General features: G+C 39.1%; 1 protein-coding gene across 2 annotated transcripts in view; it reads right to left on the bottom strand.

The window, feature by feature from the left end:
* Positions 1-25,517, bottom strand: part of dacha (dachshund a) — a 221,794-nt gene that overhangs the window by 106,236 nt on the left and 90,041 nt on the right. For both annotated transcript variants that reach the window (XM_053687874.1, XM_017493457.3), the window contains exon 2: positions 12,192-12,307. In XM_053687874.1, coding sequence (XP_053543849.1) covers positions 12,192-12,307 — 116 coding nt within the window. The remainder of the gene's footprint in view (positions 1-12,191; positions 12,308-25,517) is intronic.

Below are 25,517 nucleotides of genomic sequence, written 5' to 3'. Positions count from 1 at the left end.
TTATTCCAGAGCTTTGATGACTTTATTATAATTCTAAAATGTTTGTGTTGGGGGGGGGGGGGGGGGGTAATAAATAAATAAATAAAAATAAAGAATGAGTGTCTAAACGTCTGATGGTGACTGAGGTCATGTTGGGAATAAAAGTTAACATTGACATAAACAGTAAACCGAAGAAAGTTATTGTCAGTGACTCTGGGTGTCTGCTAATGCTACGTCATGCGCCGTCGACTAGGAAGCGGCTTATACTTCCGGTTAGTAAAAAAAAAACGCTAGTGATATATTTGAGGTCATATTACCTTTCCAAAATCCACATACTAGATGGTAAAGTGCATAGTGTAAGTGTACAGTACTTCAGTTGGGACACAACTTTAATATTTACTCTCCAAGGCGTGTTTCCAGAACAGAAGTAACATTATGAGTAAATCTCCCCGTATATAATATATACAATATATATACCATATATGTATATACACCTATAGGCGGGCTGCGGTACTATATATATATATATATATATATATATATATATATATATATATATATATGTATATGTAATATCTCACAAAAGTGAGTACACCCCTCACATTTTTGTAAATATTTGATTATATCTTTTCATGTGACAACACTGAAGAAATGACACTTTCTACAATGTAAAGTAGTGAGTGTACAGCTTGTGTAACAGTGTAAATTTGCTGTCCCTTCAAAATAACTCAACACACAGCCATTAATGTCTAAACTGCTGGCAACAAAAGTGAGTACACCCCTAATAAAAATGTCCAAATTGGGCCCAATTAGCCATTTTCCCTCACTGGTGTCATGTGACTTGTTAGTGTTACAAGGTCTCAGGTGTGAATGGGGAGCAGGTGTGTTAAATTTGGTGTCATCGCTCTCACACCCCCTCATACTGGTCACTGGAAGTTCAACATGGCACCTCATGGCAAAGAACTCTCTGAGGATCTGAAAAAAAGAACTGTTGCTCCACAAAAAGATGGCCTAGGCTATAAGAAGATTGCCAAGACCCTGACACTGAGCTGCAGTACGGTGGCCAAGACCATACAGTGGTTTAACAGGACAGGTTCCACTCAGAACAGGCCTTGCCATGGTCGACCAAGGAAGTTGAGTGCATGTGCTCAGCGTCATATCCAGAGGTTGTCTTTGGGTAATAGGCATATGAGTGCTTCCAGCATTGCTGCAGAGGTTGAAGGTGTGTGGGGTCAGCCTGTCAGTGCTCAGACCATACGCCGCACACTGCATCAAATTGATCTGCATGGCTGTCGTCTCAGAAGGAAGCCTCTTCCAAAGATGATGCACAAGAAAGCCCACAAACAGTTTGCTGAAGACAAGCAGACTAAGGACATGGATTACTGGAACCATGTCCTGTGGTCTGATGAAACCAAGATAAACTTATTTGGTTCAGATGGTGTCAAGTGTGTGTGGCGGCAACCAGGTGAGGAGTACAAAGACAAGTGTGTCTTGCCTACAGTCAAGCATGGTGGTGGGAGTGTCATGGTCTGGGGCTGCATGAGTGCTGCCGGCACTGGGGAGCTCCAATTCATTGAGGGAACCATAAATGCCAACATGTACTGTGACATACTGAAGCAGAGCATGATCCCCTTCCTTCAGAGACTGGGCGGCAGGGCAGTATTCCAGCATGATAACGACTTTTGCCTTGCTAAAGAAGCTGAGGGTGAAGGTGATGGACTGGCCAAGCATGTCTCCAGACCTAAACCCTATTGAGCATCTGTGGGGCATCCTCAAACGGAAGGTGGAGGAGCGCAAGGTCCTAACATCCACCAGCTCTGTGATGTTGTCATGGAGGAGTGGAAGAGGACTCCGGTGACATCCTGTGAAGCTCTGGTGAACCCCATGCCCAAGAGGGTTAAGTTCCCTGAGGGAGGGAGGTTTTTACAGCCGTTAGTTCCTGGTCTGCAAAAAAGAGGGGAGTATGCAAATAATCGTAGATCTGCGTCATCTAAACTGTACTCTTTGGACATACAGGTTCAAGATGCTGATGCCCAAACTTATCATTCCAAAGATTCAGTTTGAGGACGATAGATCTAAAGGGTGCATATTTCCACATAGAAATATTGCCCAGTCACAGGAAGTTCCTGAGGTTTGCATTTGGAGGCAACGCATATCAATATTGGGTTCTTGCCTTTGGGCTAGCTTTATCCCCTCGCACCTTCACAAAGTGCATGGATGTCATTCTGGCTCCATTGTGACTCTAAGGCATCCGTGTACTAAACTACCTGGACGACTTGTTAATTCTGGCACGATCCAGGGAACTGGCGGTTCAACATCGAGATGTTGTTCTCACACAAATGAAGAGGTTGGGGCTCAGGTTGAACCTCACAAAAGTATGCTTCTCCAGTGCAGTGGACAACTTTTCTAGGGATTATAATTATTCTACTACAATTAGGGCTTTTCTATACTCAACATGCGTAGGATCAATCCTATCAACATTGAGCAAGATAAAGCTGGCATGTGTGGATCCGCCACCAAATCTGGTAGCAAATGTCCAGGCCCTGTTAGTGGACTTCTTCTGGAACAGTCTACACTGGATTCCTCAAAGTGTCCTTCATCTGCCCAAGGAGGAGGGGAGCAGGGGATGGTCCACTTAGCCAGCAAAACTGCAGCCTTTCGTATCCAGTTCAACCAAAGACTCCCCAGGAATTTAGTATGGAGAGCAGCAGCCTATAGGCTGTTACATATGGTAGGAGGATTGGGGTTGGACTTTGTTTTTAATGGACACAAGAATACTAGACATTGCTGGATTACCAGTATTTTATTGTGGGCTTTTTAAAAGATGGAACCTTTTTTAAAAACAAAGCAAGGGGTGCAGAACATCACACTGGCTGCTGGAAGAACCCCTGGATTATGGTGGGCGTTTGGACATATCTAAGGTGACCACTCCTTCAATATACAGGATTCTGGTCTCCTCAGGGATTGTGACACTCCGGCAGCTGGTGAACATCACAGGGACAGACCTGTCACGGGCAGAGGACTTGGCAGCACGCATGGGATTGGGATCCCTACGTGTTGTGAATAAGCTCCTACATCGCTGGAGATCCACCCTAACATCAGAGGAGCATATTCAGCAGATAGACTATAAAACAAGTGAGACTGGTCCTACAGAGGAAGAATCCTTTCCCCAGCTGTGAATCGCTCCAGACCTAGATGGGTGTGGGGCACCCTTCTGGATTGCAGAGGTGAGGGAGACATGTACATCAAAACAGTGTCAGGTAAGCTACCGTATAAGGCCTGTGTGAAAGTTTTAAACAAGGAAAATTGAATGGAAGTGTGAACACCCCATGGTGAAGTGTGCTGGGTTTCAATTATGATATAAAACCATACTGCAGGGCAATGTACAAGCACCCATTAGCCAAAAAAGTTGCTGATCTCCAATGGAGGATTTTATATGGAATTATTTCTGTGAATTCTTTTGTCTCCATTTTAAACTCTGAGGTCATACAGCTATATCCATTTTGTTCATGCTTTTATACGTTGCTCCAGGTTGCAGTCATTGTTTGTGTTTTTAAAAAGCAACTTAAGGCAATTTCATGTGGATTTTACTTTTGAGATTTTTATCTTTGGTTTTAAGGATGTCAGAAGAAACATTCTCAAATGTCAGCTGATTAATTTTATCTTTGGCCAGGCCAAAATGTCAATATACCTATGCAGGAAAAACAAAGTGGCACAAAATACAGACTGCGATACCATAAGAGTTCTCTCCAGACTAATTAAATCAAGAATTCTGATTGATTTTAACTTTTACAGAAATATGGGGGATTTGGAGATGTTCAAGGCAGTGTGGTGTCGTGAGGAGGCCCTGTGCTCTGTAGTGGAGGGAGAACTTTGTTTTGCACCAGCATTAGGCTGATGTCATCTCACGGCAAACCAGCTACTCCATTTCCCAGAATGCACCATGAACTACAAACATGGCTGACAACTACAACTCCCAATAGAACTCACAGACATGTCACCTTCTCCTGAGGACTAATCACATAAACACACACACACACACACACACACAGCCATGCAAGGTGCTAACTTGCCATCGGGAGCAACTTGGGGTTGCTTCGGCATGTGGAGTCATGCAGGCCGGGAATCGAGCCACCAATCCTACAATGACCAACCATGACCAACAGGGAGGTGGAGTAGGAGGAAGAGAAAGATGAGAATGGAGGACTAGCTCAGCTAAGGCACTGGCCAAATCATAAAGAAGAAACAATAGTGACAGGTGGGCCAACCAGGGCTTTACTAGTAGAAATAGCTGAAATTATCATAATAAATGAAACAAGAGAACCCGAATGGAAACAGCCAGGCACTGACTGGCAGTGGGGCTGATGGGAGGTGGCAGCTCCTCCGGCCCTAGGGCCCTGAATTAGTTTTGCCACTTGATAATTTGACTGATCTACTCAGAGAGAGAGAGAAAGAGATGCAGGCATTTGATTAATGTAGAAGCCATCTGACAACAGAAGAAAGAACAATTGAAGCTGAATTTAATGTATCAGTCAGCACAACAATACAAAGAAGGACTGGAAGAACGCACTGAAGGTCGCTACTGTACCAGTGAGGTGGAACTATTATCCTAAAGAGGCTGAAATTAAAGTCATTGGTATTAAATATTTTGCTTTGTGACAGAAATACATTCACTAGCCACTTTAACCGGAGTGCACCCATGCCCCTCTTCACATTTATGCAATTATCCATTATGTGGTTGGATAATGATCAGGCTGGTTTAACTATTTCAGTAATTGCTGATTTTCAGTGTCTCCTGGGATGTTCATGCACAACAGTCTCTAGAGTTTACACAGAACAAAAAAACATCCATTGAGCAGCAATGGGAGGAAATGCTTGTTGATGAGAGGGGTCAGAATAGAATGGCCAGATTTGAGCAGATTTGAGCTGACAGGAAGGCTACAGTAACTCAAATAACCACTCTTTACAACTGTAGTGAACAGAATGCACAACACACTGACTCTTGACAGAGATGGGCTAGAAAAGGAGCTCATTTGTCCCAGGAACAAAAAATCCCTGTTTATGGGAAGGAACAAAGAATGGGGGAACATCTCTCTCTCTCTCTTTCTGTCTCCATGCTTCTACTGCACTTGATGGTTAACCTTTGTGTAACCTTTCTGATTGTTGAAAGCATATTTCACCACTGACTTATTAATTTAAACAAGGTTACCTCTGTTCATTTTAATACAAAATCAACAGAGTCAGATCCTGACCTTTGATGTGGAGGGTAGGAGGGTAAAAAATGTGCAGATGAAGGCACACTTGAAGACAGTATAAAAATTTGTGTGACTTCGCTAATGCACTATTGACAGGTTTGCTTTTTTCCTCATGTTCTTTTTTAAGAGGTGAAAAGGTCAGTGTGGCCAACATGAAGCCAACTAGCAGAGTAAGCACTAAAATAGGCATTTACATCCTATCAAAATTAATAATGCTACAGGCTGAATGCAGAGAGGGTGTGCATGCATACATGCATGTGTGTGAATTACTGACACTCAGATCTGTAAGAGAATGTGTATGGTGTGTGTCGTGTCAGAGTAGACTATTTCTGGTCCTGTTCTGAGTGCAGGCATCATCTGTTCCAGGTGTACAGATGAATAATTGAGTCGTTAATGTTGGCTCTTATTGTTGAGCCCATCACCAGCAAATACCCAAGTACACAAAATTATATCCCACTGTAAATGAATTATGAAAGAATAGTAAGGACGTCTGTGTGTGTGTGTGTGGCATTAGAGGAGCATAGTGGCTCTGAGCGTGCGGCTGTGTGAGAGTTTGACTCTTCAGTAATATTGTATATTTTGCTAAAAATACATTTAAATGGCACACTTATATAGCACTTTATACTGTGTCTCATTCACCCACCAATGGTAGCAGAGCTGCCATGCAAGGCACTAACTTGCCATCGGGAGCAACTTGGGGTTGCCAAGGACACTTCAGCATGTGGAGTCACACGGGCCAGGAATCGAAACGCTAACCCTACGATTAGTGGACAACCTGCTCTACCACCTGAGCCACAGCCACCCTTTAGAGGGAATGAATTAACCACATTATATCTGTGTTTAAATAAACTGACTGAACTGATATGTACATATGTGTAGATGGATGGATGGATGGATGGATAGATAGATAGCTAAGATGGATGTAACAATTAAGAATTAATTTTTAGAAGTTAGCTAAGATAGCTATGATTTTTTTTTGGATTGTTGTCTTATTGCAGGACAAATGCACATTTGCTGTGTGTGCATTCATGTGCATACATCCAGAGTATTTATATAATCATATACCCTTTATTCACTGCTGTACTACATATTCAATAATAGTAAATCAATTTCATATTTATCTAATGTTATTAAATTCAATCATGTAATTCATTAAATTGACACAACCTGGAAATTGCTTTGCCATATTTTTAGGAACTGTGCAGCAATATCATCTATACATTGGGTTGTGAAATCACTTTCACTTTCAGTAGCTTGTCCTCCATGTCACATCTCTTCACACTTGGCTAATTTTTATATTTAACAGTAATTTGTTATTTCATTCTGAAAACACTAGTGGCAAGGATTATTAGCCCAAGCCGCTTGTGGTGATTGAAACAATGAGGTTACCGTTCTTACAGTAGATCTAAGCCTGAGGTAGCACACTAAGGTGTGTTTCTTTGAGACAGACTAACATGTTCATAATCTGGCATAACTAATTCTATCACTAGCATACACGGATTTATTAAAAAATAGCCCAAGAAGGTTTAGCGCCCAGTTGAGGTGAAGATTAAGAGGAGTCTAAATGCTCTGCCCCTGGCAATAATGTCCAACAGGCTCACAGACAGACACACACACACACACACACACACACACACACACACACAGTCATTAGGAGCGTGAATCACTGACTCCAAACTGTCAGTCAAGATCCCTTTACTAATTAAGTGGCTAATTATAATGCTAGCACTGCCAAGCAGAGCTATGATAAGGAGGCCAATGGCTGACAAACAGACTGATGAATATCATATAGTTGACGGAGTAGGTGGACATCTCAATAATGATTAATTCTTCAAAGATGACATATAATAAGTCTGACTTTGAAGAAGAATGGAATTAAGTTGCTTGTGTGCTCATGGTCTAGTCATAGAATGAAAATATTTAGCTGATAACTTCCTGTGAGATAATGTGATTTGTATTTCAAAAAATTTTCTATTTGATAGCCTGTGCTGTTTCTCATTTTCATTAAGAACATAAAAAGTGTGAAATATTTACTATTTCACATTTTAAAGTCTGTTTATCTAACAGACTATTTATCTCCACTGATCATCACATAATGTTACTTTACACCCTCCTGTTAGAGGACATTTTTTACAGGTGAATAATAAAACAATACCCACATTAACCTGTTCAGTTTATGTTAGTAAAAAGATTATTGGCAATCAATATCACCTACTAGATGAATAATTTAGTAAGCAAGCCAAAGATTCGCATTTATGCTGCACATACATATAGTATATTTTATACTGTGAAATGTAAAAATTATATCTTTGAAAAACCATGACACAGTTCCTGTTAAATAAATATTGTTAAGACTGTTATGTAAATATCATAATATAAATAAATAAATTACAAAAGACATCCTCTGACTTCCAGTTTTAGTCCTGATTAGCTCTGTCTGTGAGCTTATAGCATGTTTATCGCTAAAAGAAGACCAAATTTTTGAAAAGACAAAACAGAAAAAAGGGTCTACTTCTTTCCTGTCCCCTCGACCCTACTTAGCAGATCAATAGAGAAATTGAAGGAGAAGTAATGGCAATTCAAAGGGATGCAACCAAGCTTGTCTTCTTAAGAAGAGCAATGGAAATAAGCACTTAGGCATGCTAGCTCTCTCTCTTTCCCTACTCACACATCAGAATCAGCATGTGCTCTTGTAATTACTCCTTTTTTTTTCTTATTTTTTACAGACTCTCCCTGCAATAATGGATCTTTTCCGAGTGTTTGAAGACATATAGGATACACTGCAATCCAAATAAAAAACAGTAAAAATAAAAAGCTACCCCTCCCTCCGATGAAACAGTCTTCATTAAATAGGGATTGCAGACTACCCAACTATGCACCTAGGGATTGGGACTCTGTCTGTGTGTGTGTGTGTGTGTGTGTGTGTGTGTGTGTGTGTGTGTGTGTGTGTGTGTGTGTGTGTGTGTGTGTGTGTGTGTGTGTGCGCGTGATGGCTTTTTTTAATTCACTTTGCTTTTTTTAATCTGTCCATGAAAAGGAGATTTGTGGGATGGAAGCTATTATTGCATAAAATATACATTATTGTACTGCTAAATACAGCATAGGATATATACTAGTATGTGATGAACTTATATTTTTAATTGTTCAAAATCAAACAATTATCAGTATTGGCATTGTGACTTGATTATAACCAGTATTCACTGTGTGTAATATATGTAAAAGACATTGTGTGCTTTCCATTTGCTCTTTCTGTCATGGTGCTGTTGTTCACAGGAAATGTAAACAGACATTTCAATAAATGTAAATACACATGCTGAGATATCTATATTCCTGGCAGCTCTCCCCCAACTTTCTCTCTCTTTCACCAAATGAAAGACTTAACTTCATCAGAATGCAGAATATACACTGGGTCAGCCCATATGCCACCAAACAGACCTCCATGTTTTATTTATCCCCACACTCCCTTTACACACACACACACACACACACACACACACACACACACACACACGCACACACACACACTAATGCACATGCTTACTTAGCCCTTTCAGACAAGTGTGTCTAAGACACTATAAAACAATCGAAAAGATCAGAGCAGACATTTGCCTTGTTGTGCTTGTGTGTGTGTGTGTGTGTGTGTGTGTGTGTGTGTGTGTGTGTATGAAAACTTAAATGAGAAATACAAAATAAGAAAAAAACTAAATATTTCATTCTGGTTACTGAGTTTAAGGTTATGATTAGGTTTAGATGCAGGCATAGCATTAAATAGCCCGTTATTGAGTTTCAATTATTATTGAGACAGAACAATGGAAGAAAGGGGCGGGGAGTGTTAAGAGAGAGGGGGATAAGCAGATGGAGAGTCCAGTCCCCAATGGCACCCATCATTCATCAAAGTCACCATCCAGGCCTAAAATTGTTTTCACCCATAAAGAGAGAGAGAGAGAGAGAGAGAGAGAGAGAGAGAGAGAGAGAGAGAGAGAGAGAGCATGTTGGTGTGAATATATAATGTGTGTGCGTGGGGGTGTGTTTGTGTGTGTGTGTGTGCACTAGCACACATGTTTATATCAGGAAAGTGTGAGTGAATTAATCCCCTACAAGTATGTATTTACAGGGAATGTATGTATGAGAAAAGGAGAAAGATGATGAGAGAGAGAACAGTACAGGATGGATGTGTCTTTTTTTGACATCTCAGCATTTTACAACACTGTGGGCCATCGGTTCTGTATTAACAGTTGACAACCAGTGGACAAACCAAGACTGGAGCTGGAGTAGAGATGAGTGAAGTGAGTGGAAGTCAAACAGCAGTGCAAAAAATACTATCCTGTAGCTACCAAGCAACTAAAGGTTATTGTTCTAGCTGTAGCTCCTGATCTGTCAAAAGTGTTTTAGTCAACTATACTGTATAATCTGTATTATATAAACCCATGGAAAAAGAGGTTAGAGTGATGAAGGATCTTCAGGCCAGACTTGACTATGTATTCAATACATAATATGAAAGATTACAGTAAAAACCCTGGATATCTCTCACTTTCTCTCTAACTCTGGATCTCCTTCTTCCACTGTCTGCTCCCTTATGATGTTTCTGACAAGAACAATCTGGGAGACTAAATGCATGATAAATTCTACAACACCACACATTTTCTTCTTCTCCCCTCCAAACAATCCCTATAGTTCCCTTTTTCTTTCTAAGTGTACCTCAATCTCATCTTCTCACTGACCAAGCTCAACCCCTCTCTCATTTCCACACAAGGAAAAAAATATCTCTACCTCTCCTGAGAATGAATCCTTTCTCTCACTGTGCCTCATACTTGGTGGGGAGTAATGCTTGTGCATACACACTGAAGGATTGCCAAGCCAAGTGGGTCATTTTGTTCCTATTATTTATGACATTAGGTGGAAATATCTGTGTAAATGGCTGCTAATAATGCTGAGAAAACCTGAGAAGAACCTATATAAAATGCTGAAACACATACAGTTTTTTAAATTGAATTATGTATTGTATTGACAAAATTATACATGATAAGTACTTTATGCAAATTAAACAGTTTTATTTAGATATAAAATTGACAAAATTATGTAAAGCCCACAGCTGAAGCTCCACTTCCATGTTCACACATGCAACAGATTGTGAAATCATAAAGAGTGTTTTATGTCATCCAAATGAGTGACTACATCTTGACTGTAATAACTGTACTCAGAGGTTAGTAAATGTTCTGGACCTAGTTATACCATAAGTGGCATTGAATAGCACCTGCTAAAATGAATAAACATTTAACAACACAAAAAATTTTATTTGATTGTCCTTTGTGTATGTATGTAGATGTAAATAAATATTTTATTTGAAATTCCAGTGATGAGTCATCCATAGAAATTAATATCATGCTTACAACACCCATTAATATCCATAGTTAAATGTACTGTATACAGCTATGTATTGAATATACAACTTCTAATTTACAAATTAATATAAAAAAGAAAATCCTTTCCATTGTTAAAGGCAAATGACAAGAAAAGCAAATAAAGTAAACTGAGGCATCAAAACCTATCCCAATATATCAACTACAATTATGTGACTGTCTGATCTGTCTACTAAACAGATGCTTGATTAAATGTAGACCTCAACATAAAACTGTTTTATTTTAAAACTGTTTATATATTAACAAATGTTATGCATTGTAATACATATACATTTACAGCAACTACATCTAACAAACTACTACACAGTCAGGTTTTTTTTTTGGCCAAGATGATTGTGAACCTCCCTGTGTCACAGCGATGAGGCCATAGGAGATGGAGAAAAGTGTGGACATGCATTTTAAATAGTAGCTATGCCCAGTCCCTGGCCAGCAGAAATAATAACAGGAGTCATCTGAAATCAATCAGTGGAGCCAAGCTAACTGACTGCTCTGGCTACTCATGCTGCACCAATCGATACCCGTGCTGGTCATTGCTGGGCCAAATTGCTGCTACTGTCAGCAATTCAGCAAGCCAAAGAGAAGCAGTAAAGAGGACAACTGAATGGTATGACAAAGAAGTGACTTGTGTACTAAGAAAATTAGGAATATTTACAGCTAAACAGGATGAGTGAGTGTACAAGTGTGTGCAAACAGGGAAACTGAGGTAGGTATCTGATGTAAGCATAAATAGAAACAATTGTTGTGAAAGAAAAATGTAAACTAGAAAGTGATAAAGAAATGAGAAAATAAGGAAAGGACAGGGAAAGAGAAGTGCAAATGTGTATGTGAGAGGGAAAAAAATAGGAGCCCACACAAATCCAATAGTTTAACCTCTGTTTGAGATGCAGTAGTGGCCACTAAAGGACAGGATGAAAAAAATCAATATGAGCTGATTTTGCAAACGTTGGCAAGAGGAAAGACGGAGTGGAAAAAGCTAGCATAGATAAAAGAAAGAAAGCAGAATCCGCCTTTGCAAGCTCTTCAAACAAAAAGGACAAAAAGGGAAATATCATCAGGCAGGATGTAACCTGTGAATGCATATTGTGGGTTTGGCTATTTTACATCCACATAAGTCTCATAGATTTCACACTAGTGTTGATTAAGTTGAGTGACCAGTAATGTTTATTTGGCAATGTGAATGGGCAAAGTAGGGTGAAGGCTTATCAAGTGTAGAGTAAAATAAAGACAATATCAGGACATGAGCAGGATGGGAACATAACTAAAACAGGGCAAGAGAAAAAGGAGAGAATGGTACAAATGGGGCAAAAGAACTGGGTGAGAGCTGTGAGTGAGCATAGTGGGAGTTGGGTGAGAAAATACAGAAAGTAGTGCTAAGAATGTCAGAGAAGAACAGAACAATAGCAAGTGCTGGAGGAGGGCAAGAACAAGAAGAGCATTAAGGAACAGCAAGTTATGGTCAGAGCGAGAGAGATGGCAGGACAAGAGCAAAGTGAGAGACGAGTGAGAGAATTGAGTAAAAACAAAGAGCAGGTTGTACCTGTAGTGGAGAGTAGGCTTGGGGACAGAAGGCCGTGGACGCTGTGGGGCAGAAGCCTGGAACCATCCTGCATGGACATCCCTAGAGAACGCTTGGGAGGACGGCCAGGACGAGAGCTGAAGAGGAAGAGAAGGAAACTTTAGGTAAATCTTCCTTAATATGCTCAGATTATGAACACAATCTAAATTTTCTTATTGCCAAGGAGGAATAGCTGTAGATCATTTTAGGAACAGGTCACACTGGATATTGCTCTAAAGTTTGCTGGTGGAGAAACAGGCTAGAAGCAGAACATTCTTGAGTGTGTCAAAAGGAGTCGTTGTTATTATGATGACAGATAATGGATATCATTGACATATAACAATATATATTAGAAATGTGCCTTCTGCTTAATTTTAATATTCAAATATCCATAAAAGATAATGAACAAATATTAGGTTAACTGCTAAGAAAGGGGAAAATCAGAAGTAATCAGAAGCATGGACTCTGGCATTGGTCAAAATTCAATCTTATTGAAAGCTGCAACAGAGCACAGAAGTGAACATTTCACTGGATTAACACTTTATGTGATCATACAAAGTTGTCAAAAATACTTATAATAATAATCTGACCGTCAGAACAGATATTTTCATGTTATATTTACTAAAACAGTAAATAAAAACATACGTAAATGCCAACAGGAATTATAGCAGGTTGGTTGTTGGTTGAGGGTATGGTAGTTTTTGGTCACTCAACTTGTCCAAGAAAAAGCTTACATGATGAAGCTATTCGACTGAAAGTGACCAAACACAGACTAGCAAGCACTTAACGATATCACAGTTGTCATTATGGCTGCATCGTCAGTGATCATCTTTCATACATTGTTTTCACTGGAGAAAGGGTGTCACACACTTTTATTACTTCAGTCTTCCACTGCATTTATTTTCAGGCAGAAATGTCCTGCAAATCCTATATCATGTAAATTCACAGGCTGTTTTAAAACTTTTAATTGCATGGTTTTCCACTGAATATATTTTCAGGCAAAAATGTCCCATGAATCATATCTTGTATACCTGTACAAACTAATAATTTCTTACTTACTTACTTTCACTGTCCCACCAGTTACAATTGTGACCAAGAAAAAATATTTTTTTTAAATCCCTTTTTTTAAAGAAAGGAATACAGTTTGTTTAGGAAATCCAGGGAGTAAAATGCATATGCTCACTTACTGTAGCTTGAATAGCTTAGGAGTAGCTTTGGATTCACATGTACTGGGCGATTAATAAGCAATTATCATCTTTAAGTAATCTTATGATCTTTTGGCTAATCAAATTGGTGGAGCAGATGCATAAAACTTGGAGAGTCATATAAATTCTATCCAGGTCAAGTTATTTGTACATATTTGCAGTCTATGAAATCGCAATGGAGGCAAAAGCATTTTACTCAAAGAGAAGCACTGCTGCGAGGTGATAAAAGTTGGGGGGAAGGGGAGATCCACACGTCAATAAGTAACTGCTGATAAAGTTGCAGGATTCATCCTCTTCAAAAACGCAAAGAATTTCATTGTCGCTGAACCCAATCCTACGGAAACCCTAAGTGACCATCCATTATTATCTTTTTTTCTTTGCCTATCCTTCCCGCAGTGACAGTCAAACCACTCTGCCTGATATGTTCAGAGACCATTGCTCTAATAAGGAGTGCCAACATGAAGCGTCACTATGAGACAAAGCACAGATCTTTTGAGCAAACATATCCACAGTAGTCTGAGGTGAGGGAACGCAAAATAAACTAACTCAAAGCCCAGTATGATCGGTCAACCAGAGTCCTCTCCCATGCATTCACTGCCCAACAGGCACTTTTGTTATTTTTTGTGAAGATGCAGTCTTGTTTTGCTTAAAATGAGAACATTGAGAACATGGCTTACATTTATTTACGATTAGGCTGCATATTTTACCTCATGTTTAATGTGTCTGCATTGAAAATGTGCAATAAATATTGTTGACATGCTATTGAAATGTAGTACTTTGTTTATTTGCTATACATATAGAAAAATGACATATGCCCCCAAATCCTAGCGCATGTTGGACATTTTAATGGTTTGGACTAGAGATGCACCGATACTAACTTTCTCAGCCGATACGGTAGTTCTGCCTTTTATGCCTTCTTTTAAATTAACAATAATTAATTCCACAATTCAGAAAAAATGCAAATAAAAACTTTATTCTCTCCATTTCAACTAGAGATGCACCGATGTATCGACCGATAACTGATATCGGCCTATAAAATCAATTTTCCCCTGCTATCGGCTATCAGTCGATAGTTTAAAAACATCCGATGATCAGGGCCAATTATATCCTGTCAATCAAAAGAGGGCAGGAAAACACATCGTTTTGTGCTGTGTGTAAAGAAGATGTCTCTTGTGTGGAATGACGACAAAACTGCAGTTTGTCAGCTCTGTAATCTCTGACCACTAAAATTTTACACGCTGCAGCAGTGAAGCGGCGTTGAGTCTAATCCCCCCCCCCCCCCCCCACCAACACCACCAAATTAAAGCGCCAGTACACCGTTGAAAGTAGTATATATTGCACAGAAAAATATATTTGTAGAGTAGTATGTTTCATATGCAGTTAATGTTAATGAGTTAATATCATAAAAAAAAGGTTTATATTAGGCCTATATGTTAGCAGTTTGATGTTCAGTGATGAAATAGAAATGCTTTTGTTTGTGGTGAGTGAATTTGAGCCTAACAGGGTTTTTTTTTTTTTTTAGAATTCAGTCAATGCTAATATGAATTAACAACAGTCAATGAGTTAATAAATCTTACTTTAATCTTCAGAATTTAGTTCATGTGTTAATGTTAATTAGAGTAATGTGTTTTCTGTTTATGAGACCAATTACTGTGAAACAACTTGGTGAAATGGAGAGAATAAAGTTTTTATTTGCATTTCTTTCAGAATTGTGGAATTAATTGTTATTAATTTAAAAGAAGGTACAAAAAGCAGAACTATCGGTATCGGTTATCGATATCGGCCGATATCACTCACAATAACCGAATTATTGGTGTCGGTTGAGAAATTTAGTATCAGTGCATCTCTAATTTCAACAAGTTGTTTCACAGTAACTGGTCTCATTAACAGAAAACACACTACTCAAATTAATTACTCACTCACATTTCTCAAATTAACATCAACACTATTAATTCTGAAAATTAAATTAAGATTTCTTAACTTATTGAATGTTATTAATTCATATTAACATTGAATTATGAAAAAACCTCCTGTTAGGCTCACATTCACTCAGCACAAACAAAAGCATTTCTATTTGATCATTGAACATCAAACTGGTAAAATATAATATAGACTCTTTTTTTGATGATATTTACTCATATTAAAATTAACTAGATATGAAACATACTACTCTACAAATATATTTTTATGTGCAATTTTTTGTCAACTCATCTTCATTTAAATCTTTCAACAGTGTAGTGGTGCTTTAATTCAGAGAGAGCAGCTCGAGCCGCGTGGTGAAAAAATTTACTCAACGCCAAAACTCCTGCTTCACTGCTGCAGCATCCGGTGTAACATTTTAGCAGTGCAGAGCTTACAAACTGCAGTTTTGTCATCATTCCACACAAGAGACATCTTCTTTACACACGTGTTTTCCCACCCTCTTTTGATTGACAGGATATAATCGGCCCTGATCATTGTATGTGAAAAATTGCCTTTATCGGCCGATACATCTCTAGTTTGGACCTTTGATAGGAGAAAATGTTGGTCACTGGACCTCTTTGAATTCTAATTATGCACCCCTGGTATAGAGAGATGGTCATCTCTGTTAAGCACTGTCAATAACATGGTATAATTTTGGGGTACAAAAAGAGTATCTTAGAGAGGCAGAGTCTCTCACAAGTAAAGCTGGGCAGAGGTTCACCAAACTTTTTTGAGACGTGTTGCTACTATCAAATTCAAAATTACCTTATTTTTCTCTTAAAATGGTACATTTCCTCATTTTAAACATTTGATATGTTTTCTACATTCTATTTTGAATAAAATATGGGTTTATGAGATTTGCAAATAATTGCATTCTGTTTTTATTTACATTTTACACATTTTTTTATATGTTGATGCTGACAATTGTTGTGTTTTCCTCATTTTTTTTTATTTTTAGCTGGAAACACCCACAGGTGCCTTTTCTTTCAGCAGAGGGAAAGTTTAAAATAATGCCCCTGTGCCATGCATGGGGTTTATTCATGTGCATTTTTAATGGCCACATCTGTACATGTTTTCTGGCTAGGACAATGATGCAGTCAATTAGGCCACTCTTCGTTGCTACCTGGGATGCATTGAGATGTATTTAGGTTCACACTCCAAAAGTATGATTTGGCAATTTGCTACCCCGACCCCTCTGAATGTGGTTTGAATGATCGGATCACAATGCATCTTCTTGCTGACCATTTGTGATCTGATCACCAAGGACGCATGTTAATGCCAGGTATGAATGGGGCCAGTTACTGCTTTAAAGCAAACTCTAACGGGCAGGAGTGTAAAAGGCCAGATTGTTCTTGTTGTTGTGTATGATTTACATCACGTGGTCTGTGTAAATCTTCTGGTATACTTCATTTTTTCATGCATAAGCTAGCGTATGCGCACAGTCGTATGTATAGCCTTTCAGAGTATACTCCATTTGACATGTACACGTACACAGACGGTTGATGCATGTGCATTACGACAATTTGCACTACCCCTCCTGGCCTAGAGTCAGTACAGCTCAGTAAATCAGGTCTGTTGTTGTGAAGGATGACAATGAAGAAGAATCACAACAAGAAGAAGAACAATGTTTGGGCAGTCTCTCGCCAAAATTAGTGCCCATATAGAAATCCTTATACTCTTTAAGGCTAGAATTATACAAATGCGGGTACTTTCTAACCTGCACTCATTCCCGTCTCTTCCGTTTTTTCTTCAACTACCTTAACAATCAACGGCCATGGGTCACTGTTGCCACCTTGTGGAACAACTAAGTAGTGAAAAAGAATTAAATGTGCATGTGCGACCTGCGCGTATAAAGTACACGCAGAAAAATCGTGCAGCACACATACAGTGCGTACGATTTTTCCATGTACTCTGCAGATGACGAAATTTGCATCATGCATACTGCACGCTGTTCCTAGCATACTTTCTACTTCTGTGTAATGTCAAGGTTTTGCTGCCATTCTAGTTTTGATGTTCTGTGTTTAATGCAAAAGGGGGGAAAAAAATTGCTCACAATGCTTTTATAGAAATGTTTATACCAATAAAGAAATCCTGAACTGATAGAGAAAACTGAGTCTTCTTTAGATAAGAGGTGTGCGATTTGGTGCATTATGGAGATAGGAGATAGTTTCATATAACTTGGCAAAAAAAAAAAGGGACACACAGTGTCAGTCAGTGTTATGTATTAGCCAGTTCCTAGAGTTTTGATATACTGTACTGAAAAAAAGAAGTAAAAAAAAAAGGACATTGAGACACACATAGATGGAGATATAAGCATGATTTGGGGGACCACATAATTTGTAAACATAGCACAGAACAGTAGAATGATGCATATATAACTTACACTTGGTAAGGTCAAGACAATATATGATAAATGGTAAATGGAATGCGTTTAAAATATCAGAATGATCAGGTATAATGAGTGATATTTCCAGGCAGTACTGTTCATGATTTTTCCTCTTACTGACAGTGTGGCACTCAGATACATTCACTCCATTCCTCAACCCATTAAAATAACAGTTGGACAGCAGCAGGTAAGAAATGCACAGAGAAAGGGTCAGTAGAAGGGAGCAGCTATACAACTGTGCAAAGGTGATAATGATCACCTCGAAAAACATATGCCTTAAGGTGACAGAGAGAGACAGCAAGACAGACAATAAGAGAGGGTATGATAGAGAGACATCTGATAAGAATCCTAAACTGTGTAGGCATATCATTTGTAGGTCAGGGTGTATGACGCACTCCAAATATAGTGAAGCTACTTCTCCCCTCAGGTTCATAAGACAGAATAGAGCAGTGGTTATTAACCTTGTGGAACCCGAGTGCGACCCACTTTTAAGAATGACAATGTTTTGCAAAACAATACCCCCCCCCCCAACACCCCCCACCCCCATGCACAATGTGGCACACTACACCAGCGCTGAAAAAAACCCTACTACCCCCTGTGGGGTTTTGTAACCCCAGGATAAGAATCGCTGGAATAGAGGAATGTTTTCTTCTAAAACACACATCCACAGTTCAAAGAGGAACATAGAAACAGTATTAATATGCATTCACAAATTCTGCAGCACACATACCAGTGTAGCTTCTAATTGCATAAGCAGTGTGCACACTGCAAATCAATGCAATTTTTTTTTTTACAATTTCAAGAGTTTAGAAATTGTAAAAAGTAATAATAATAATAATAATAATAATAATAATAATAATAATAATAAACCCTCTTTGTTAATGCATCCAATTTTAGAGCAGTTTGACCATTTTTTCTCTGATAATCATCAGTGTGACAGGAGAAAAAATCTCACTAGAAACTGGTAGCCTAACAGATGAGCACACAATCTCTCAAACTCAGTAAGGATGCCAGCAAAGATAAACATGCCATGGAGGCAAAATGCTAAGTTTAGACTAAAGGATTAGACTAAAACAAAAACAGAACTTCAATTGCCAAGAATGATACCAGGTAAAATAGTACATAGTCTAAACAGAAAAAAATACATGAGTGACCGTGGATTCATTATATTTGCGTTCAATTCTAATCTTTCCACCAACGTAATGCAAAAAGAACCTTTATTTGTCTGGCTAGGCAACTTTTAAACTCCTCATCAGTCCTGTTGTTTTTGTTTTGTTTGCTTATATGATTTTTGCCCCCCTTTGATCCCTAAGCTATTTGTATCAACAGTAATCATGATCACTGGTAGGTTTTTTCCATGATCCTTGAAGCAATTTGCATGAAAGTGGGGGAGTACCCAAATCACTGTAGGCTTTGTCTACATGCTATGTTCATTTCAGGAAGAAAAATATGCACAGGAATGTGTGTGATTACTTGTTAATCTCTTTATCCTAGTCAGGGTCATGGTGGATCTGGAGCCTAAGCAAAGAACACTGGCTGTGAGGTGAGAATACACCGTGGATGGAACTCTAGTCCATCTCAGGGCACCAATGCGTCTGTTTACTTCAAATCGAAAATTGCCCACACCAGGGCCCTCCCACTAACATCCAAGACCTTACTCTGACCCCAGCAATACCTACAGGAGGACAGCAGCCCCAGGATTGTAACCAATCACAGGTCTGCTTGGCTCCCCTGGGTTTGTTGGGGGCTTAGACTGTCTTAGTTTTGCAGAAGGAGCAGAAGTGTTTGGTAACTGATAGTGAAAGCCTGATAAAAGTATTTTCTTTTATTTGTATAATAAAAATGGCTGTATTTTCTTGTTGTGAGTCCAACAGGTCTTTATTTGGACCTTGGTTGGTCTTTATTTATTAGTCTAGGAGTTCAAATAAGTTACATATTTGTGCTTACTTGGTTGTTTAATACTGTTACATGTATGTGCTAATGCCCTGGTCATGTACCTATATAATGTTTATTGCATTTTTTGTAATTTACTGTTCTTGTTTTACTACAAAACCACAACAATGGAAGATATATACACAGATCAGCCATAACATTAAAACCAGTGAGAGGTGAAGTGAATAATATTGATTATCTTGTTACAATGGCACCTGTCAAGCAGTAAGATATATTATGCAGCAAGTGTGCAGTCAGTTCTTGAAGTTGATGTGTTGGAAGCAGGAAAAATGGGCAAGCATAAGGTTCTGAGTGACAATGACAAGGGCAACATTTTGATGGCAAGACAACTAGGTCTGAGCATCACCAAAACAGCCAAAAAGTGGTGCAAGGAAGGTGGCCTGGTCTGATGAATCATGTTTTATTTTATATCACGTAGATGGCCATGTGCATGTGCATCATTTTCCTGGGGAAGAGATGGCACCAGATTGCATTATGGGGATAAGGCAAGCTGGCGGAGACATTGTGTTGCTCTGGATAATGTTCTGATGGGAAAGCTTGGGTCCTGGCAGTCATGTGGATGTTACTTTGACATGTACCACCTACATAAACATTGTTGCAGACCAAGTACTGCCCTTCATGGCAACAGTATTCCCTAATTGCAGTGGCCTCTTTTAGCAGGATAATGCACCCTGCAACACTGCAAAAACAGTTCAGGAATGGTTTGAGGAACATCACAAAGGTGTTGACTTCAAATTTCCCAGATCTCAAGAGCATCTGTGGGATGTGCTGGACAAACAACTTTTAAAGGATTTAAAGGATCTGCTGCTAAAATCTTGATGCCAGATACCACAGCGCACCTTGTAACAAAAACAAAACAAAAAAAACAACAAAAAAAAACATTTTAAAATACTTTTCTATTTTATTTGTATTATAGTTAATGTCTGAAATCAATCCACCCCATGGAAATTGTTGGCTTATTTAACATATTTGGACAAGCAAACATTTGGTCATCTTTGAAAACGAGGCTATTAATGAAGCTGATATACTTGAACAAAACTACAATGAAAATGAACTTTTTCAATCATTTATTCAACAGAAATAGCAATAGATGTGATATTCTTTTGTGGAAAAAGTAAGTACACCCATGTCATCAGAAGCTAATATTGCCCCCTTTAAGCAGAAATGCCCTTGTATGGAAGAGTGGTCAAAAATTCCATCAAGCCTGGTGTACATTTTTGCTAAATTGTTCACCAGGCTTGATGGAATTTTTGACCACTCTTCCATACAATATTCTTTCAGTTGCAAAATGTTTGAAGGTTTTATTGCATGTACTACCTGTTTCAAATCCTCCCATAACATTTCAATGGGATTCAAATCTGGGCTTTGACTAGGCCATTCAATAACCCTCCATTTCTTCTCTTTGAGCCATTCCTTGGTGGATTTGCTAGTGTGCTTAGGATCATTATCCTTAACCTTCAGACATATGGCCTCATATTAACTTTCAAGCACTTTTTGATATGATGCAGAATTCATAGTTGAATCAATGAATGCAAGCTGTCCAGTCCCTGAGGCAGTGAAGCAATTCAAAACCATAACATTTCCACCACCCTCCTTCACAGTTGGTATGAGGTGCTTTTCCTGAAATGCTGTCGTTGGTCTGCGCCAAACATGTCTGCTGTTACTGTGCCAAACAACTCTATCTTTAATTCGTCTGTCCAGAGCACATTATTCCAAAATGGCCGGTCTTTGCCTATATGCTCATTGGCAAACTGTATTCTTGGCACACTTTCCATGCAGGTCAAATTTGTGCATCTCTTTCTGATTGTAGAAGCATGCGAGTCTTTGCAAGACTTTCTAGCAGATCCTGTGATGAAATTTTGGGGGTTTTCAACATACAGTGTGCTCTTGAGCTGAATCTGCTGGGATGGCCAGTCATGGACAAATTGACAGTAATTTGAAATCTGCACCATTTGTAGATTATTTTCCATACAGTGGAATTATGTATTTTAAATAATTTGGAGATCTTTTAAATCCCTTGCCAAACTCATAGGGAGAAGTTGGATATGAGACTGAAGCACTGTGTGTGTGTGTGTGTGTGTGTGTGTGTATGTGTGTATGGATATGAGACTGAAGCACTGTGTGCTTCAGTCTCATATCCATACACACACATGTGTGTGTGTGTTTTCAAGGAATACATAAGTTTGACCATTAGTAAAAGTGAGTCCATTACACCCCATAGTCACTACTGATTGTGAAGGAAAATTAATCAATGCTAACCACACACACACACACACACACACACACACACACACACACACACATGCACACATGCACACACACTACAAGGTCAAAATGGAGATGTTCCTCTCCTTCCTCACCAAGATATGCACCCAAAGTAACCGGCACAGTCACATTACTAATACAGTTAAATGCTATGAACGGTGGAGATCAGAGAAAAGAGAAGAATAGGTGCAGTGGTTCTACAAGCTGTAAAGTAGAGAAGTCAATGACGTCAGTAGTGTTACCGAATCAATACACTACCAGCTAAACCCTTAGCCAGAAAAACTCTGGAGTGTGGCATATGATGTATTTCTCAGACATCTATAATGACTATACCTTGGGTAACATCGGAACTAATACTTTTTAAGACTGGAATTTTCTCAGAATCAATTGTACATAAGGATTTTTGCATTCAGGTAAATCCAGTATAGGGGAGAAATTTGGGGATGATTTGATTTTCAGAATGAAACTGAAAAGTGAATGTTCAACCTCAATGTGTCTAAATTACTTCAGTATATTGATAATGTGTTTTCATTTTCAGAGAAAATTAAAAGCATTGTAAAAGTTCTTAAAGGTCAACTTAGAGTTAAGTTAAGGTTAAAAAAAGTTTAAAAATCAGCTAAATGTTGTAAAATCCCACCCAATTGAGCCCACAAGACAGACATCAGCAGCATTCAATGTGAAGTAAGCAGATATTTCCGCTACTGTTTAAAAGTGAGGAGGAAAAAGGAAGCTACCTCTGGAGCATGCTTTGCCCTTCAGTGTACATTAAATGGCGTCTTCAATAATGAAGCAACAAGTGCCAGAGGGTTTTTTTCCACACTCAATGTTAGTGACTCACCACCCCTCATGTACAGAAACAACATTCTTAAGCCCAAGTGGTTATAACTCTGAAATCCTTTTTAAGGTGACTGTATATGAAACAGGCGCTCAGCTCTCTTGGGACTCATAAACCTATTTTCTTATTTAGCTCTGCTTTAGTTGGGTATTGTTAGAGGCTGAACAGGCCTTTCCTTGCTCACAAACAGGTGCTTCCCTTAAATAACACCATCGTCTCACTTCCAAGAACGAGCTAGATAAAACTCTTTCCGCCACCAAACTACAGAGTACAGTGCTCTGTGGGAAAAATTCTCTGTGAAACACTAATTGAATATCTGTGTTTCTCATCTTCTCTTTGTATAAAATCTGAGTGAATTGTTGTGCATACTAAATAACTGAAACTATTATGCAATAAACTTAAGTAAATGCTGAAGGTTAAAATATCAAGAAGTGAAAAACACCATATTACTGAAACAACAATTATATTTGAGACCAGCAACATAAGAAACTTTTATTTGTAAGAGTTTTGAATTGCTACCCTGCATTACTGATAGGAGCAGTGTTTTTTTATGTGTATGTATATATATATATATATATATATATATATATATATATATATATATATATATATATATATATATATATATATATATATATATATATAAAATTATTATTATTATTATTATTATTATTATTAATGCTTAAATGAATGATCAAATAAAAAAATGGTGTCTGATGTTTCTTTCTTTATTTTTGCACTGAAGCAATGAGGCTAATGCAGCTAATTGTTTCTGTTTCTGATGAGAAGGTGCAGGAGTCTATGCTAACATAATGTCCCAGAATCCGTGTATCATTCGTTCTTTTCATATTCAATTAAGAACCAGATAACAGGAAATGAAAAAATGGCTTGTCATTTTATTATTCATTAATAAATCCAAAATGAAAAAACTAATAACAAGTTCTTTCAATCTCATGCTCAAGTTAAAAATAAGAAATTAGAAAATGGGTCAAATGTCAGGTTTCATTGTAACATTTAATTGACTATGACCCGAAAGTTACTTATTTCTTCACGTATCGTGCTGGATAAAGGTCTTTTTTGCTGAAGAGCATGGAGAGTTTTGTGCTATTAAAGGGAGCCAAAAGTGTAACCCTCAGAGACAACAGCAGAAATATTAACTGTGGTTCAACCTTTCAAACACACCTTTCAAAGGGAACTCAACGTTGCATGAGCTCCATGCTGTGGGAAGCGCCCTTGCACGTAACCGGCATCTGAAGCTTGTGTAACATCATGCCTATTTATAGGCCTGCCTTAAAAAAGAAAGAAAAGTATGAGTGAGAGAGAATTCAGGAGGTGTGTTATGCCTTGCTCCCATTTCATCACAGGGACAGATGGACACACTTTCTGTGTGAAGTGTCTAGGGTGGAGCATGCCAGGACAGCCGTCGTGAGATCTGACTGGGTGCATTGTGAACACCATACAATCAAGCAGCTCCACTTGCAGCTTCTCTTCATGGCCAAAGGGAATTGGGTTGCAGAGCCTCGCAGATCTGGGCCAGCCGCTGCAGAGGCAGCCAGGCGGCTCAGGTCCTGGGGATATCGTATGGATCTGAAAAGGAGCTGGAGACAAGCACTGCTCTATCTCTTGCTCTGTCTTCCAGGTTGGGCTCTCTGCAGGATTTTGGAGCTCGCATTACGATTCCTCCTTCCACTGTGAAAAGAAAAAAAAAATCCTCTCTGACTCCAAGGAGCCAGAAGGGTGTGCCAAAAATGGAGAGCAACTCTCAACTATATAAAGAGCTGCTTGAAGTCATTACTAAGGCTGGATGAGCTTTTATCTCCTCAGTGAAAATAAATCTCCCTCACACTGCAGAAAACTCAATATCAAGCTTCTGGGGAAAACCATACATAAGCCGTATTTATAACCCCGCGATGTTGGATTATTCAGCCACCGTGGGGAACAGAGCTGGTATTTAGCTATGCCGAAGGTGGAAGAGGCGCATGGGAGTTACCTCTATCCATCAACAGCAGGTAATTTAGGGGGGCCGGCTTTGCCATCCAAGCCATGTAAGGCCACCTTGGTATTGGAGGGCAATGCCTATGCAGTAGTGGGTCTTGCTTGTGGGTCACTGCATACACTGGCAATGTTGCAGGAATACCAAGCAGACCTGCTAAGTGAGCTCGACATATGGCAGTGTTCAGCCAGTTCCCTCCCCGTTTTGTCGGGTTCACCTGGGCATCCACAAGTGGAGACCGGGCCAGCACTAGTTCGAGGGTGCCACAGAAGGCAATTGTGGCAGCCCACCCCCCCCCGCGGAGAGCCAGGGGAACCAGGTGGCCGCAGTCATAGTCTGCTAGTAGGCCTAATCAGGCCGAGCAGACTATGACATAAAGGCAGAGCAGACAAATAAGGAGCGGTCCTGAGGGGCCACAGAGTGCATTATCAGGGGACATGAGGTTATTAGGGCAGTTAGTCCCCAGTACTACTGTAGGGCCTCCCCTAGCCAAGGCTGTCCCGAGTTTTCAGTGTTCTCTGGTCAGCAAGCTGTGACAGGGCAACAAAAATCTGATGCTTTCCCTTCAATAGAATGTGGAAAAATTAACATCATTATAAGACCATCTGGCAGCGTGGAAACTACTGTCAAATGTGTCTCCATGGGTTCTGTCTACTGTACAATTGGGGTTACCAGGTCCAGTTCAGATCTTGATCAATTTTAGATCTGC

This window comes from Ictalurus punctatus, chromosome 18 (assembly GCF_001660625.3).
Source record: "Ictalurus punctatus breed USDA103 chromosome 18, Coco_2.0, whole genome shotgun sequence".
NCBI classification, from domain to species: Eukaryota; Metazoa; Chordata; class Actinopteri; order Siluriformes; family Ictaluridae; genus Ictalurus; species Ictalurus punctatus.
Note: the sequence above shows the minus strand (reverse complement) of the source record. Positions and strands in the feature narration are given on the sequence as shown.